The sequence below is a fragment of the Solanum stenotomum genome, chromosome 2 (assembly GCF_019186545.1).
Source record: "Solanum stenotomum isolate F172 chromosome 2, ASM1918654v1, whole genome shotgun sequence".
Classification (NCBI taxonomy): domain Eukaryota; kingdom Viridiplantae; phylum Streptophyta; class Magnoliopsida; order Solanales; family Solanaceae; genus Solanum; species Solanum stenotomum.
Window position 1 is genome coordinate 42,495,415 of NC_064283.1, and position 16,420 is coordinate 42,511,834.

At 37.3% G+C, this 16,420-nt stretch overlaps 1 protein-coding gene across 1 annotated transcript; it reads left to right on the plus strand.

The window, feature by feature from the left end:
- Positions 1-9,907: 9,907 nt before the first annotated feature.
- LOC125855996 (ethylene-responsive transcription factor ESR2-like) lies at positions 9,908-10,672 on the plus strand. The gene has a single exon (XM_049535611.1). It carries the CDS (start codon positions 9,908-9,910, stop codon positions 10,670-10,672), a length of 765 nt encoding a protein of 254 aa, XP_049391568.1.
- Positions 10,673-16,420: the final 5,748 nt, after the last annotated feature.

Sequence of the window (16,420 nt, forward strand, 5' to 3'; positions counted from 1 at the left end):
CGAGTTACCGAATAACTTTGGCGAGCCAAATCGGGCTCGCCGAAAGAATTGGCTCAAAAATTTCCAAAAAATTTGGCATGTCGGCGATGGGATGGGCCTTTTGGCGAATCGCCGACAACATTCGGCGAGCAAGGACTAGCCCGCTGAAAGTTACAGGGCATTTTTAGGGGTTAGGGCGATCAGGAAGGACTTTCGCCAAGCGCACTCGGCGAACTCAGGCTTCTCGCCAAAAGTTACAGAACCTAACTCAAGATGAAGCATGAAATTAAAGGCGAAAAGGGGAACTTTGGCCAACCATCGAGTGGTTCGGTGAGCTCAACCCAGCTCGCCAAACGGCTCAACGTGCCTACTTTCAACCCCAACTTCCAATTTCAACCCCGCAGCCCCTTAAAAGAAAATCAAAACATACACTCCTACAATAAGACTATGACTCATTACACCCATGCCATCGGGATACTCAGATTTCTCCCTGTTTGGCCAAGTTTAGCCATTTGACGACTTTTGCCTTTAAGAATGACGTCAACTGATCCATCATTGGGAAAAATATGTCATTTGGCACAAATGCGGGTTCGTTAGACTAGACCCGACTAGACCCAACAACATGCAAGATCAATCCCACAATTTTAATCACTTTTAAGCCATAAAATACTCGGGAGTTATACAACAAAGACATTACGGGTAAGATATTCGAATGAAAATAGTCATACATGCATACAATCACTATCAGAGAGGCCCAGCACACATCACTAAGATAAAAATCATTGCATAAGAGTAAAAATTCTAAAAGAAGATTTGGGATTCGAAAAACTAACCGTAGAAGCCGAATACGAGAAGTTGTAAAGCTAGGCGGCAAAGAATCTAACTCCAAACACACAGATGACGAATAATACGAGATAAAAAATGCAAAAATTTGGAAACAATTGTGCGGGTGTGAGTTTGGGAAGTTTAAAAGTGAGGAAAAGTGAAAGAGTTTGAAAGTTTAAACCTTTGGTCTTTAAAAATCGCCCAGTTCTCGCCCGTTCGGCGACGTAAGTTTTGCTCGCCAACCCACTCGGCGACACGCCAAGTGCGCACTTACCCCGCCGAGTTTTACAGGACCTCCAGTTAATGTGGGGGTCCAAACGGCGGACAAAGTCGTGATCGCCAACCTGGTCGGCGATTCGCTTATATGCTCCTGGGCTCACTGAGTTTTACAAACTCCAATTTAAAAATGTCTTCAGTCCAATGGCGGTCCAAGTCAGGCTCGCCGACCTCTTCAGCGAGTCGCCGACTGGACTTTTAGCTCACCAACATGTACTTTTCAAACACACTATACACTTCAATATACAAAATCAACGCATGATTATTTCTAAAACAAAAATAAAGCGATAAACACTTGGGTTGCCTCCCAAGAGGCACCTTAGTTAACATCGTGGCACGACGCAAGTCTCCACTGAAATTCCATTTGTGGGGTTTGCCTCATTTTCATAAGGCAACCCTTTTTCTGGCTCTGGGTAGAGACAAGACAGCACTTGGTCCATTTGGGACTCTAGTAGCTAAATGAACATGGAATAAGAGGTTGTCATCTGATTCAGCATTAAGCCATTCTCTCTTATATCCTTCAACACTCTGTCGTGCTCTTCGACTTTGTGTAGAATGAGTGAGAGGACCTCTTCAATTTGCCCATCAGCTTGCTTCTTCGTCCTTCGACACTCGTGAGAAGGATGTACATGTCCTTCTTTTTGGACACTACCTCCAATTCCATGACTTTCTTGGCCAAGACATACAGCTATCAATAATGTGGCCAATTCTTGGTCTTTTTATGTCTCCTTGTTGGTCTTGGACATGGGATCAAAGAGTTGGGCTGCTATTGCATAAGGTAGTCGGATGAGACCACCTGGAGAAATTTGATCAGCCACTATTCACACTCTATGTTCTGAGAAAGATTTATCATCCGAAAATCAATCTCTAAAGCTCTATCATCTTTCAATAGTTCTAGACTTCTCACTATCAGTCAGTTTTCCCACGTTATCTGGAATTCCTTGAGTTGGGAACTGTTGCAATAGAGCCTTGAATCTTTGCCACAACTCATAAATTGACTCACCCTCCAATTGTCTGAAACTTAGGATGTTATCCCTAAGAATCATCATCCTCAAAAGAGAGAGGTCCAATGTTTTACCGTTGGTACAAGACCTGCTCCTTTATTTTGTGCTAAACAAGCAACACGAAAACCAAACCTGAAAATAAGTAGATTCAACTATAACTAAACAGAGCAAAATTTAACTTAACTAAAGAATCTTAACCAACACCACTCCCCGGCAGCGGCGCCATTTTGATTAATAATGTTTCAAAGACACTTCATCCAATTCTAAGCATCAACGATCGTTAATCAGTAGAATAACCCAACTACATGAGTTGGGGTCGAATCCCACAGGGAATGGTACGTGTTTAAGATTCAATAGGAAAGTACGAATATGTTCAAGTCAATCATAGGAATACACATTATCGAAGGAAAACCGCACTCAAATTAGGGGGTGACGCGAGTGTCAAATAACAGGGGGTTTTGGTTGTAACTATCAGCTACAACAACAACAAAAAAGAAGAAATAAATAATAATGAAATGGGTTCTTGGGATGTGATTCGATTATAGTATAACATAGACAAATTAGTAATTGCAACTGATAGTAAATAGCTGTAAATCAGTGAATAACCTAGACTTTAGTGGGGATAAACTTTCTCTCGAACAATTTACCCCGAATCAAGTTGGTTTCTCTTGAACACCAACAAGCAAGTAATTAAGAACAACCTACGCTTTAGTCCATTCACTCTCTCAAGCTGAATGTGTGGAAACAAATTTAAGATTCACTCTCTCGAGCTGAACCCATGACAACCCAATACCCACAGACCATCAATTCGGTAATCTTGGTTTTAAACCCTCTCGCTCGATCAAGACAAAAACATGAAGGTAGAATTGCATTTGTAACTACAATCCTTTAATTTTAACCACAATTACTGATTGAAATCACTTCTAAACAACATTTAAACTATCAATTAGCAATACCCATGAGCTAAATCAGCCCATAATCACATAATCACATCCCAAGAATTGGGGCTTTAGCTAGACATCATAAAAAGATAGAAATCATTACCAAATTGTGTTTCCATCAACTGGGTAAGATTAATTTCGTCTTTACAAAGGTTCAAATTAAAGAATCTCAAAGACCCACTTCCAATTTATGAAAAATGGAAAACTTCAATTCTTCAAAGATAAAGAAAACTTAGTCTCAAAACTCAAAAATTACTCTAATAAATGTTCAGAATAAAATTTGATTGACAAAAGATACTAAACATAATATTTGAAAAAGTATTTATAGTCGCCAAAAATATGTTGTGAAGGTCCATTCGGCACAGTAAGTTGGGATCACCGACAACTCGGCGATCCGCCCTTTGGTTAATCCATCGCTTTTTTGCTTTGGCCTTCAGCATCCTCAAGTTCTGTAACTTTGGGCGATCCAACACTGCATCGCGGAACCACTCAGCGACACGTTGACTGCTTCTTTCAATTGCCAACTTGATTTTCTCCTTCAAAGCTTGGCACACTGGTACTTTAGGCGGTCAAGAGGCCATTAGGCAACTCGCCAAGAGGACTCGGCGATCACCAGGCCTTCATTTCTTCATTCTTTCAGCTCGCTTGGTTCCTTTTTGCAAATTAGTGTCCATGCTTTGTTCCTTAATCCAAATACCTGGAAATCTGAGGTTTGACATCATTTATGAGCACAAAACAAGCATTTGAGGACACAAAATCTATCCAAATAAAGCCTTAAATGAGTCCAAATTGTGGACTCATCACAACCCCTGGAAACTGTTCAACCATCGCTGAAATTCTCCAAGATTTCAACTCCCTCTCAGGCCAAAAGGTTAACCTCACAAAGTCCAAAGTGTTCTTCTCCAGAAACTGTCCCAACAATGTCGCAACCTAGTGTTCCAATCTCCTCAGGATTGAGAGTTGGGAATCCTTTGGGAAATATCTTGGATTTCTCATTTTCCATAAAAGACCCACCAACGCCGACTTCCAATTCATCATTGACAATATGAGGAAAAAGCAAGTTAGTTGGAAGGCCAAAACCCTCAACATGAAAGGCAGGACTGTCCTAGCTAAGGCTACCCTCACCAACATCCCCTCTAATGTAATGCAATATATTACGTGTCGAGAACCTAGGGAAATATCCAAAGGGATTGATAGATTGTGCTAAAGCCGCTAGATGGGTGGTACATAAGGGTGACAAGGTGAATTTTTCGGGGGACACTTGGATACCTCACTTAAACACCATTCAACAGAACATCGAAGGCTCTATCTTGAAAGAAGAAGAGACCCTTAGGGTCAAAGATGTCCACCTTAATGCCCAATGGGACCTAGGAAGGCTGTCCTTCAGATTACCAACGAGGTTGGAACACATCATCAAAAGAATCTCCCTCCTCAACATTGGGAACAAACAAGATGCTCTCATTTGGGGCCTAACCAACAATGGGCTCTTCTCCACAAGATCTGCATATAATCACATCTCTGAGAGCATCCCCAAGAACCACCCTATGAACACTAGCAAAGATTTTTTAGGAATCTGGAAAGCCAAAACCCCTAATTAAATCAAAACCTTCCTTTGGATTTTATTCCATGGTCGAACACCCACCAATCACCACCTCCACAGTAGGAGCTTGCCCATAAACCCCAAGTGCACCTTCTGCGTCTTTCATATGGAAGATATAAACCACATCTTCTTCCACTGCTACCACTCTCTAGAATACCCTCATAAACAACAATCTTGACCCCATGTTGACATGAACAATGTCAACATAGAGACTTTGGCACAACACCAAAGAATTAGGTTCAATAACTGGTTCGACTGGGGTACCTTGATCCCCTTCTGCCTCTGGAACATCTGACTGATTAGAAATAACAACACTTTCAACAACAAAAGGACCCTATCACCCACCACCACATCGTTTCCCAAGCTCTAGAATGCCACTTCCTTTTATCACAAACCCCAACCCCTAACATCCAAAAATCAACCATCCAAGTTAAGTGGGATCCTCCGGATACTAGAAACTTTAAGCTGAACACTGACGGAGCAGTATCCAAGAATCCAGGGGTAGGGGGACTGGGAGGAGTTTTCATAAACGAGACATGACAATGGGTACTTGGCTTCCATGAGGTGACACCTCATACAAACCTAACTGGTGTCGAACTCCCTGTGCTTCGAAGGGGACTCATTTTAGTTGTTGAGCACAACATCACAGCCCTGAGATCAATACTGAATCAACATAAATCATTACAATGCTAAATCATACTAATATGATCTATGATAATATTTTTGTTGTGTGCAGGCACTTACTAACCAGGCTGGTGATAAGAAGGCTATCCCACGTATGTGGGGAACAAAACAAGGTTGTTGATGCGCTGGCCAAAGAAGGAATGAAGAAACAAGTTTTTGAAAATGTAGAAATTTTGTTAGTTCCTCCGGTGTTTGTGCAAAAAATGATGGAAGCAGACACCCTAGGAACTATCTACATTAGGTGTTTAAATCCTACTTTTGGAATTTTCTAGGGCCAAAATGTGGCCCAAACTACTACTATTACTACTAATGTACAGCCCGCCATGGCGGAAGCACAAAACTCTGTTGGCCTAAACCTTAATTAATTAATATAAGCAACTCCCTTCTGACAAAAAAAAAAGTATGTATACTCAATACGAAGCATACATAAATTGAGTATAAATCAACAATTATATATAGTGTAAAAAGAATGTTAAACAACCTAAAAAATCAACAAAACAATTCACTAACCCACTAAAATAGTTTAAACAACTAACCAAAATCATATGTTATGTAAAAGTGAAACACATGTCAAATATACCATCAGTAAGAACTAAGGTGATATAACATAATAATATGCAATACAATGACAAATGATCCTATTGGTATAGAACCTCTCCACCATGGAATGTTGTGAGGAGGGTCCCTTCGAGTGCTCACAAGGCGCATATACCTACCCAAACCATTTTTAATTAGCCTATTACACTATTTATCCTCAGTATCATCAATAACCAATCCTTCGACCACTTTCCATTTGATATAAATATGCTCAGGTCGTTATTTCCATAGTACCAAGCCAATAATTCTTGAGAAAGCATATGTATGCATGATCACAATAATAAAGAAAATTTCGGTTAGAAACTACAAGCCTTCTCAAATAATAAATTACTTTCAAAATAGTGTCCTTAGGCCGCATTTCATCAACTAAGCAGATTTCTTTCAATATAATGCCCATTGAAAAATAACTCATCAAGGTATGGTATAATAAACAAAAACAAGGTAATATTCGACGAGTACACATTTTGGTCATATAGCATCAATCTTCTAAGTCCCAAATCAAAAGAAACAATGACATTTCATCTCTACAAATACTCTAATCCCATCATTTATCCCACTTCATAAATTGTTTTATACAATAAGTTATAACTCAGGCCAAGTCAGAAGTCGAGTAAACGCGCTATGAATCCTCACTCAATCACCTTCTCCTTGAATATTCTTTTAAAAGCTCTCGATCTATCAAAATTATGTGCTACATGAGTAGATCTGTTGAACTACACTCATATTAGTATATAAAAGTGCGTAAAATATTAGGTCAAAAAGTCAATCTCAAACTCTTGAGGTCGAAAATGGAATTTTCTTTCAAAATAATTTTACCCCTACGGTGAGGAATTCCAATTTGAAATCTTGTTAACATTAATGGAGATTCAATTTACTCTCAAATCAGCTAAACGCGATTTCTTAATTTATGTTTAAAATTTCATATTCAATAATCAAAACAAAACATTGTTTAAACGATAAAATAAGAATAAATCAATAGGTATATACCAAGTAGGAATTTAATATCTTACTCCCATGATAAAATCTCTGAATAACATAAAAAAAACTCCCCAATCTAAGCTCAAAAATCTGAAATAAGAGGTCTAAGTTCGATTCGGGGATTTAATTTTGTCTGAATCTTACATGTTCTTCAAAACACAACAAGCCATCATAAATGTGAGCCGAAAACCAACCGGATCCCCGCGAATGCAATGTCCATATACAACTTGATTTGGATATCGTCTTCCCGAGCATGAATTCTATCCTCGCCAATGTGATGGCCAATGAAATCCTTCTCCACAAACTTGACCAAGGCTTAATGAATGAAAAGAAGGAACTAGTGTGCACCAAAATTCAGTTGACAGCAGTTTGAAACTCATGAATATCTTGGATTTAACAATAGATATTCATTCGGAACCTCATGAATACAAATTGATAGTGCAAACAATCATAAAAAACATTTCGAACTTATTAGAATTATCTAATCACCATTTTGAGGTCATCTTGACTAAATGTTGATTGTGGTCAACTGCAATCTAAAAGTAATTAAAACTTCCCCCCAGAGGTTTAAAACACCCTTGAATGACTTGGGAAACATGCCAACCCTCCAAATATGTCATAAATCACTCTCTATACCTAGTGAAATTGTCAAAACTCAAATTCGGCCCCTCTAACCCCAAATGTTGGTTTTGCTAAAACTTCTGAAATCGTAGAGCTCCCCCGTAACGCATCCAGTCACTTCAAGAATCATTCCTCCCCTCCTAGAAAGTCTCAAACAGATAACAGAAGTTATGGGTAGGGTCAAATAGGGGAAAAGAGGGAGGAGTCACAAAATGACCTTGAGAGTTGTCGTTACAGCTAGATTAAAAAATAACAGGAATTAAGGACGAAAAAATTTGTAGTCATACAAAAAAACTTGTACTTAATCATTTTTAGTGACAGATTAAACATAAATTATATTTTTTAAAAATTGTTAGCTATGAGCTATTTAGCAATGGATTAGCAGTGATGTTTGTAGCTAATTCAAAATATTTTTATAATGCTGGCGAGGAAGAGGCAAGTTTGTTATTGTTGCACCAGTGAGGATTCTGTCGCAGTTGACATGAATCTTATGGAAGTGAAAAATATATCTTGGGATCACCATGAAGGAATTTTATTGTTTTTTTACATGTTTTAAACTGTAGTTGTTTTATTGTAATTTTAAGTAGTAGAGTGAGTGTTGTATCGTACATATTATCTTACTTAGGCAGCGAATATAAATGGAGAAATGGTCTGGTGGACCCCTATACTTGTATGAGTTTGTATTTTGAACCCTTCTACTTACACCTTTGTCATCTGGACCCTTAAACTCAATTAAAATGAGACTTTTAAGCCCTTCCAACCATGTGTGTAGCTCACTCTCCTTTATATAATTGACATGTCATATCCACGTCAGATATATTAATGCCACGTCATATTATTTCATAACTATTTTTAAAAATTATTAACCAAAATTATTTAATAAAATGTAAAATAATAACATTTTAATTTATTATTGGCATTTCTAATTCTCCCTATTTCACAACCAAAAGAAAGCCATCGCCGGCATCGTGCCATTTTTGTCGGCGAAATCACATATGCTTTCTCCCTCACCCGTCTTCATCTCCGCCGCGCACCATCACTATTTTTCTTTCCTCCTCCAATCTACACAGTAATAACAACCTAAGCCACCGCACAACCAAAACTGGCCAAACTTTTCATAATCCAACACCGACTACTATTTTCACACCCCAAATTGCTTACAAATACAATTTCACACCAACCTCTGCCATGAAACTCGTCGAAATCTACCCATTATTGTTTCTCCCCTTCCCACTGTTTCATGGCCCAAACCGTCGTCGCCGTCGCCATTGTTGCTGGCGAAACCACTCATATTCCTTCCTTTACCTGCCTTCATCTCCGCCACACATCATGACCATTCGCCGCCATGATTAGATCCTTGCACCCTCACCCACCTCGTTTTCCTCTCCATTGACCAGCTGCACCTCTCTCTCACTCCACTATGTATCAATGGTGTCCGGCGATCGCATCACTAGCGTCGTTGTCTCCCTCCATCGGTGAATTAGTTGACTCAAGGAGGTGCCCAAGATAATCTAAATAAATGAAAATAGATTGTGGAAAAAAGAAAAAAGGGGTTGGGCAGGGGATGAATATGGCTGAAAAGGAGGTGTAATGGGTGAAGAAGAAGGAGTTTTTTAATTAATGGTTTAAAAATATTATAAAAATTATTTTTTTATAATTTTTAATATTTTTTTAAGTAAAAATGCTCCTCACTCGCCTTAATAGGCGTGTAGTTACACACTTTTGCCAACTCAGACATCCTAATGCCACATAAGCATGGTCAATGGTCAGAGGGGTTTGTTAAATTGTGTTTTATTGAGTTTAAGGATCCAGATGACAAAGGTGTAAGTAGAAGGGTTCATACTACAAACTGATACAAGTATAAGGGTCCACCAGACCATTTTGCCAATATAAATAGCTGATCAAGAAACCGTGTGCGTCATAAAGTTTGATGAATTTAGAATTTATGTTTTTACTTTCAATTTAATTTGTAATAGTTGTCAGCTGCTACGCGTAAATTCTCGCAATAAATGCAATGCAGCCGTATACCTCATTATAAATACCATTGATACAAAAAAATAAATTTTTACGTTAAATAAATGTATATATTAACAAAGAGTGCTAATAAATCTTTTATCAAAAAAAAAGTGCTAAATCTTTATCACTTAATTGTTATTAGATTTTAAGTACATTTACAAAGAGTGTTCATTGAATCTAAAAATACATATTTAGCGGCAATTAAGCGCTATTGATGGTTTATACAAATCCAATATAATTCCCCGGACCCAACTACTACATTATATTGTGTACGTAGCTATAACTTGTTTAAGAATTGTTATATATATATATATGTGTGTGTGTGTGTGTGTGTGAATCGATCTCCTCACTCCTGACCAACTAGTGGATCATTATTATTGATGTAAATGGAAGATGCCATGAAGCCTGTTCAAACAAGCATTTTTAAGAGATCAGTCAAATTAGGCAGAGGTGGTGGAGGAAGCATGAGATACCGTGGTGTTCGTCGTCGTCCTTGGGGCCGATATGCAGCGGAGATTAGAGACCCTCAGACCAAAGAAAGGAAGTGGCTAGGCACTTTTGGCACAGCTGAGGAAGCAGCTTGTGCCTATGATTGTGCGGCTAGAAGTATGCGTGGTGTTAAAGCAAGAACTAATTTTCTTTACCCTCCTCTTACTCATGATTTTCTAAATGTCTACACTTGTACCAAAACACATAATCAGTTTTCCCTTGAGTCAAGTCTACCAAAATCATCGAATATGTTTGTATTTCATGAAATTGATGTCAACATATCGTCCAAGTCTTCAAACATTAATAATTTGAACAATAACCCTTGTGACGAACAACTACTTCCTCTCACGGGTTATCATGAGATATCAACTACTGTCGATTCGGGCATGGAATATTTCTTTCCCATTTTGCCTTGTGATAATTCTGGCTTTCTGGAACAGGCCTTAAATGGATTCTTCCCAAAGCCATTGCAAGAAAACAAGAGCAATGTTGGTCATGACATCAAACTTTCTAATTGCCCGGAGGATTTACTTAATTCTACTTCTGAATCATCATCCGAGCCAATTCATCAACAAATCTCTGGACCCATGACTTTTCATTACCCGGACCTTCTAAATATTTTAGCAGCCAACATGAAAAATTCGTCAACAATATTGCTTTAATTAATTACATCTATATATGAATATGTCCCTCCTTGTAATTAATTATTCCTCTTACTGAACTACTCTGCTATGATTTTCCTCTGGATGTTCCAATCTCAAATCTGATAAAGTATGTTAATGCTTTTGTTTTCATGTCTACCAAATATACTTTTCTTTATTCCTCTTTTACCATCAAACATTTACTTTTTTCTAACTAAACCTCTTTAGTAGGATTCAAAAATGAGATTAATGATGACCATTTAATTACTTTGTTACCGCATTTTCATTCACAATTTCTTAATCACCAAAGTAACCTCTAATTTTATAGACTTCAAAAAAATTATTATATACTCCTCAAATCTGTTATATTTTCTATTTTAAGTAAAAGCTAATAGAATGTACCAGGTTGTAAAACAAATATACTTATTTAGTAGCCGTTTGGAAATATTTTTATTCAAAATTATAAAAGAAATATTATTTTTTGAAGTTCAACTAGTATTTGTGACGGAACGAATTCAGTATGGGGTAATGGACATCCCCTTTCCAGTCTAAGATAAGGGGGAAATACCTCATTTCTTTGATCAAATCAATTTGGTATTTTCTATTAAAAAGAAAAATAGTATAAGTGAATGTTTTTTGTATTTGGACATTAATTTCCCTTGAAAAATTAGGTCAAATGAACAATTATGTTAATTTGAAAAATAAAAAATACCTTAAAAATTCAATTAATTTGAAACGGAGGGAGTATTGTCTAGAACGTAATAAAGTGACTCATTTACTATTTACATGTTGTTTCACGTAATTTGATATATTCTAAAAAGAAGATGAGAGATAAACATATCAAAAAAATAAAAGGAACAACTTAATGAAACAATTTATTTTTGCATTTTTATTTTCAAAGGACATTAAAAAATCATAAATGACAAGTAATAGATAATGGTTAATTAGGTTAGGGTAATGAAAAAAAGGTTTCAAGGGGTCGCATACTAGTGGACCATCTTTGATTATATTACACCAAAAATTAAACGACTTCGAGTAGTTATAAAATTTGTGTGATAATCAAAAGGAAAAACGTGGCATAATTAGAATCGAAGAATATAAGAATAGGTTGACCATATCTAGCTATATCTATATGAATTATGATTATGAAAAGGAAAAAAACGTGTTAGGATTTTTTGGTGATTTTCTTGTCATATTTTAATTTTATTTTTTCTCTTGAAATAAAATCAAAGAATTATCATAATTGTTTTTACTTTTTTACTGAAAGGAAAATCTATTTTTTATATATTTTGTTATTCTTTTCTTAACGAAAAAAGTCTACAACTCTATAAATTTAATACACAACTTCTTATACCAAAAATACAATAGCATCCTTAATCAGTTATTTAAAGAGTTTTGTTTATGCCGAGATTTTCTTTTAATATTTTCTTTTATATTGCTTTTAAATATGTAAGCCAATTGATTAAATCATATAATAATGTTATGTTTGTTTTGGTATAGTTTTGTGTCATCAAATTTATCACATTATTTGCAATTAGAACTTCCACATGACGCTCTAATTCTTTGGAACCCGACAAAACATGGTCTTCTTACATCTTAGCATGAAATAATATATTGTATTTAGGGTAAAGGGTCTGAAAAATACTCCAATTTTGGTCGAAATTGTTGTTACGATACCAAATTTTGAAAAGGAACTTTTACCCCACTGTACTATTTATTCGTGTATTTTAATATATATGCCTACGTGGACATCATAAATATTGCATCATTTTAAATAGTAATGTGCCTACGTGGACACATATAACAACTTGGAAAATGATAGGTTGAACTAGAGCCTTGACATTTGGGTTAATGTGACTTTAGGTTGATGTCTAGGCTAGAACCTAAGTGGGGCAAGGTGGAAGCTTAGGGTGCAAGCAAGGGCCTAGGCTAGCAAGTTAGGGTGAAAGAAGCCTTGTTCCTTTAGGGGATGTTTGGCGATGGGGCTGTTCATCGCCCAAAGGGTTGGACGGGTCACCCTTGTGCCTTGTGATTGCCTAGTGGCTGCCTCATTTTGGCCAAGATGCTGGACCAAAGGGCGGGCTAGGTGCAAACTCGCCAACCAGCTTGGCGTGTCGCCCTTCTCCCCTCTAGTCCGCCAAGTGGACTGCCCAAATTAGTGAGCTCACTGGAACAAAGGGCGAGCCAAGGGTGCACTTGGCAAGTCGCCTAGTGCACTTGGCGAGCCCAAGTGTCCAAAGGGCGAGCTAAGACGGGAACGGTGAGAATTTTTAAGTTGTAACTTGTAGGGTCCTTAGTCCTTTTCCTAAGTTAAGTCCCTATTATTCTATTCCTTTCCTAGCAACCATATAAACCTTTTGAAGACCTTTTTAGACTTGAACTCTCTCATTTAAGTCACTCCATATAGAATAAAAAAGAAACCCACCTCCTCTCAAATATTTCTCTCTCTAGAAGTTCCCAAAGAAGAAGAAGAAGAAGTGGGAGCTAGTGTTTTGGATTCAAAGCGTTTCTTCATCAAATTTCTTGGGAATATTATTAAAAGTATGGTGATCCTTCATCTAGGGTTAGCTTTAACCCTAGAGTCAATTTCAAAGAAAGTTTCAAAGTTTTCAAGTTCATGAAAAACCTAGGGTTTTACTCAATCTCATGGGTTCTCCCTTCAAACGATTTCAAATGGTTACTATTGTCATATATTGATTGTATTGGTGTTTAATTGATGATTTATGATAAAAAAAAATACTCTATGAACCCATGATTCCTTTCAATTCCTAAAATGTGTCTTTATGAAGTGGGATTGTTGATTATGAAAGCTTATGATCGAAATATGTCTAAATTGTTTTGGGTTGTTGAATTGTATCATTATCTATGCCTTAATTATGGTAAATTGTTGATGTGTTGATGATTTGAGATTCATGGCCTTGAAGACAAGTTATGACCTAATTACATGTTCAATTTGAATTGTGTTGGAGGTGTTGATCCACTTGAAAGGTGGAGGTGTTTAATTACTATGTATGATTATAATGTGAAGGATATGCATGTTATTTCAGTGATAGAATGATGAGCATGTATAAAAGGTAGTTGTGTTGTCATTGGTAGTATATCCTCAATTGACACTCATGAATGATGAATGATGGAATGTGAAGGGTTTCTCCTATGTATTGTATTTGTTGAATCGATAGGCCTGTGGCATCAATATCATAAACAACTAATGAATGTGTCTTGACTTAATGAACATGAATCGGTAAATCTAGTGTTGGTAACCCTTGCTTGATGAGTCTTTGACCTATTCTAATGTTGAGTGTTAGGATCGGTAGGATAGTGGCACCCTTTCATAAATGAATGAATGATAAATTATGAATCGGTAGACCCAAATGATGGTGCCCCTTTCATATGTGAAATGATGACCCTTGTATTGGTAGATCTAATGAAGATGGAAGCCTTCTTGGGAATTTAATGAGCTACCCTTAATGTACCTTGAATCGGTAGACCTAGTGATGGTGGCCCTTTCTTGTGTAATATACTTTGGGTCGGTAGACCTAGTGTTGGTATCCCTCTCAAGTACAACGATGTTAATGTGAATGAACTACTCTATGGGAATGGAGGATAAGCACCGAGTGGATATGGTAAGATGGAATCTCTCCCAATGTCAGGCTAGGGTTCCAATGAACATATTCCTATCCCATAACTATGTGCCCACATAGGATATATATTAGCCAGTGGTTTTCTTACCAAAGCTAAGATATTACCTATTTCTACCCTAGGCAAGTAGAACACCTTTCTTCGGTGTGGGGTCATATGACACTGGATTCCATGACTTAGCTCTCATGGTCTATGTCAGTTAATGTCTATTCCCATCATGTGAGATGTGCATTATGGCTACTGGAGAGGTTCTATGAAGTGTAGGTGTTAGTATGGGATGCCATATATACATTGCACGAGTAGGCTTTGATAGGGTCATAGTGAGGTCTCTAAGTCTTAATGACTAATGTATGAAAGTCCTCAAAATGAAGTAATTGAAGAATGTTGGCTCTTAAATGCTAAATGTGATGCGCATGCTATACTTGGGTTATATTATGAGTTATATTCCCTTGTCATGCCTTATGAAATGTTATGTCTCTTATGCATGGATATGGTGAAAAGGTGAAAAGGAAGGAATGGTGTCACGACCCGAGAGCACCCCTTAGTCGTAACATGGCGTACTCGACTCCAAAGGACTCTTATACAAGCCTCATAGCTCATTTATAGCATAAGATACTTGAAAACAGAGAGGAATTAAAAACTTTCTTCACAATCGAAAACATTTCCATTAAAAAGCAAGCGGTAGACTTTCCAGACTTTGTACATTATATCTCAAACCATCTAATACTTTGAATACAACATGGGGACTTAGCCCATACAAAAGCTTAAACAATACTAAAGACATAAAGGGAACACAATGGGTTTTTTCCTCGAAACTATGAGGGCTCACCAAGTCTTAATCTTCAAGCACCTTAGAAACCTACTCCTCAAACATAGAACACCAACATCTCCAAACCCTACACGTTAGTAAGAGAATGGGAAGAATGGGATTAGCACAATTAAGTACTAAGCATGATGACCACACAAAAACATGCTTAAAAAGGGACATTTTATTTGAAAGTCATGCTTTTATGCCATTTTGGTAAAACTTCATGGAATACAAGTATAAGAGACATGATATTCAATCATAACCAACATACAAGTCATTATTCACTTTAGAACATAATCAACATAAAACCATTACCTTCACATTAGCCTTCACCTCAAGCAACCCTCAAGCTATACCTTGTGCAATGTATGGGTAGTGTCCCATACCACCACCCACACTAAGGTATCACCTTAAGGTCACCAAACTTTCCACCTTTACACAATAAAGCATATAAGAGGCATAAACATTACATAAGTAATATCATCACATTAAAACCAAAATCTAAGACAACTCTAAGTCATACCTGTGCAATGTGCAAATAACATCCCATACTACTACTCACACTAAATACTCATTTGAAGTCACATTCATACTCAAGAAGTCATAACAAGGAAGTACCCATATATACAATCCAAGTATAGCATCCATCTTCACATTAAACATATAAGCATTTAAGTCACCCATTCTTCATTAGCTTCATTAAGAACACCTTCATTCATTATACATTAAGCCAACATTCTTATTAACATCATCATAAGAGCCCATTCATTTCATTTAACATTATAAAAGAACATACCATGAGTCCTCTCAAATGCCTACTTGTGCAATGCATAGATGGCATCCCATACCACCACCCACACTAAGTAGTACACCCTTAAGAATCCATAGTTCATTAACATTCTCTGTGGGGGTAAGCTTTAACCAACATATACCATGTGAGCAATTCATGGAATACCGGTGTCACTCTCACCGGATAAGGGATTCCTACTTGCCTAAGGTAGGACCATTGCTCTTTAGCTTAAGTGGATCCACTAGCTAGACCTATGTGGGCACATAGTTAAGGGATAGGGAGATTGCTACTAGATACCCCACCTCAACTCACGGTTGAGCATCCATCTCAAGAGGTTGCTACTATATACCCCGCCTCAACTCACGGATGAGCATCCACCCCAATTCATATCCACTCGGTGCTTGGCATTATTCCCCACAGAGTACTTTACATTCATTACACTAGTTCATTATAGGATAAGGTATTGCTACTAGATACCCTGCCTCAACTCCCGGATGAGCATCCATCAAAACCCAACATTCACTAAAATGGG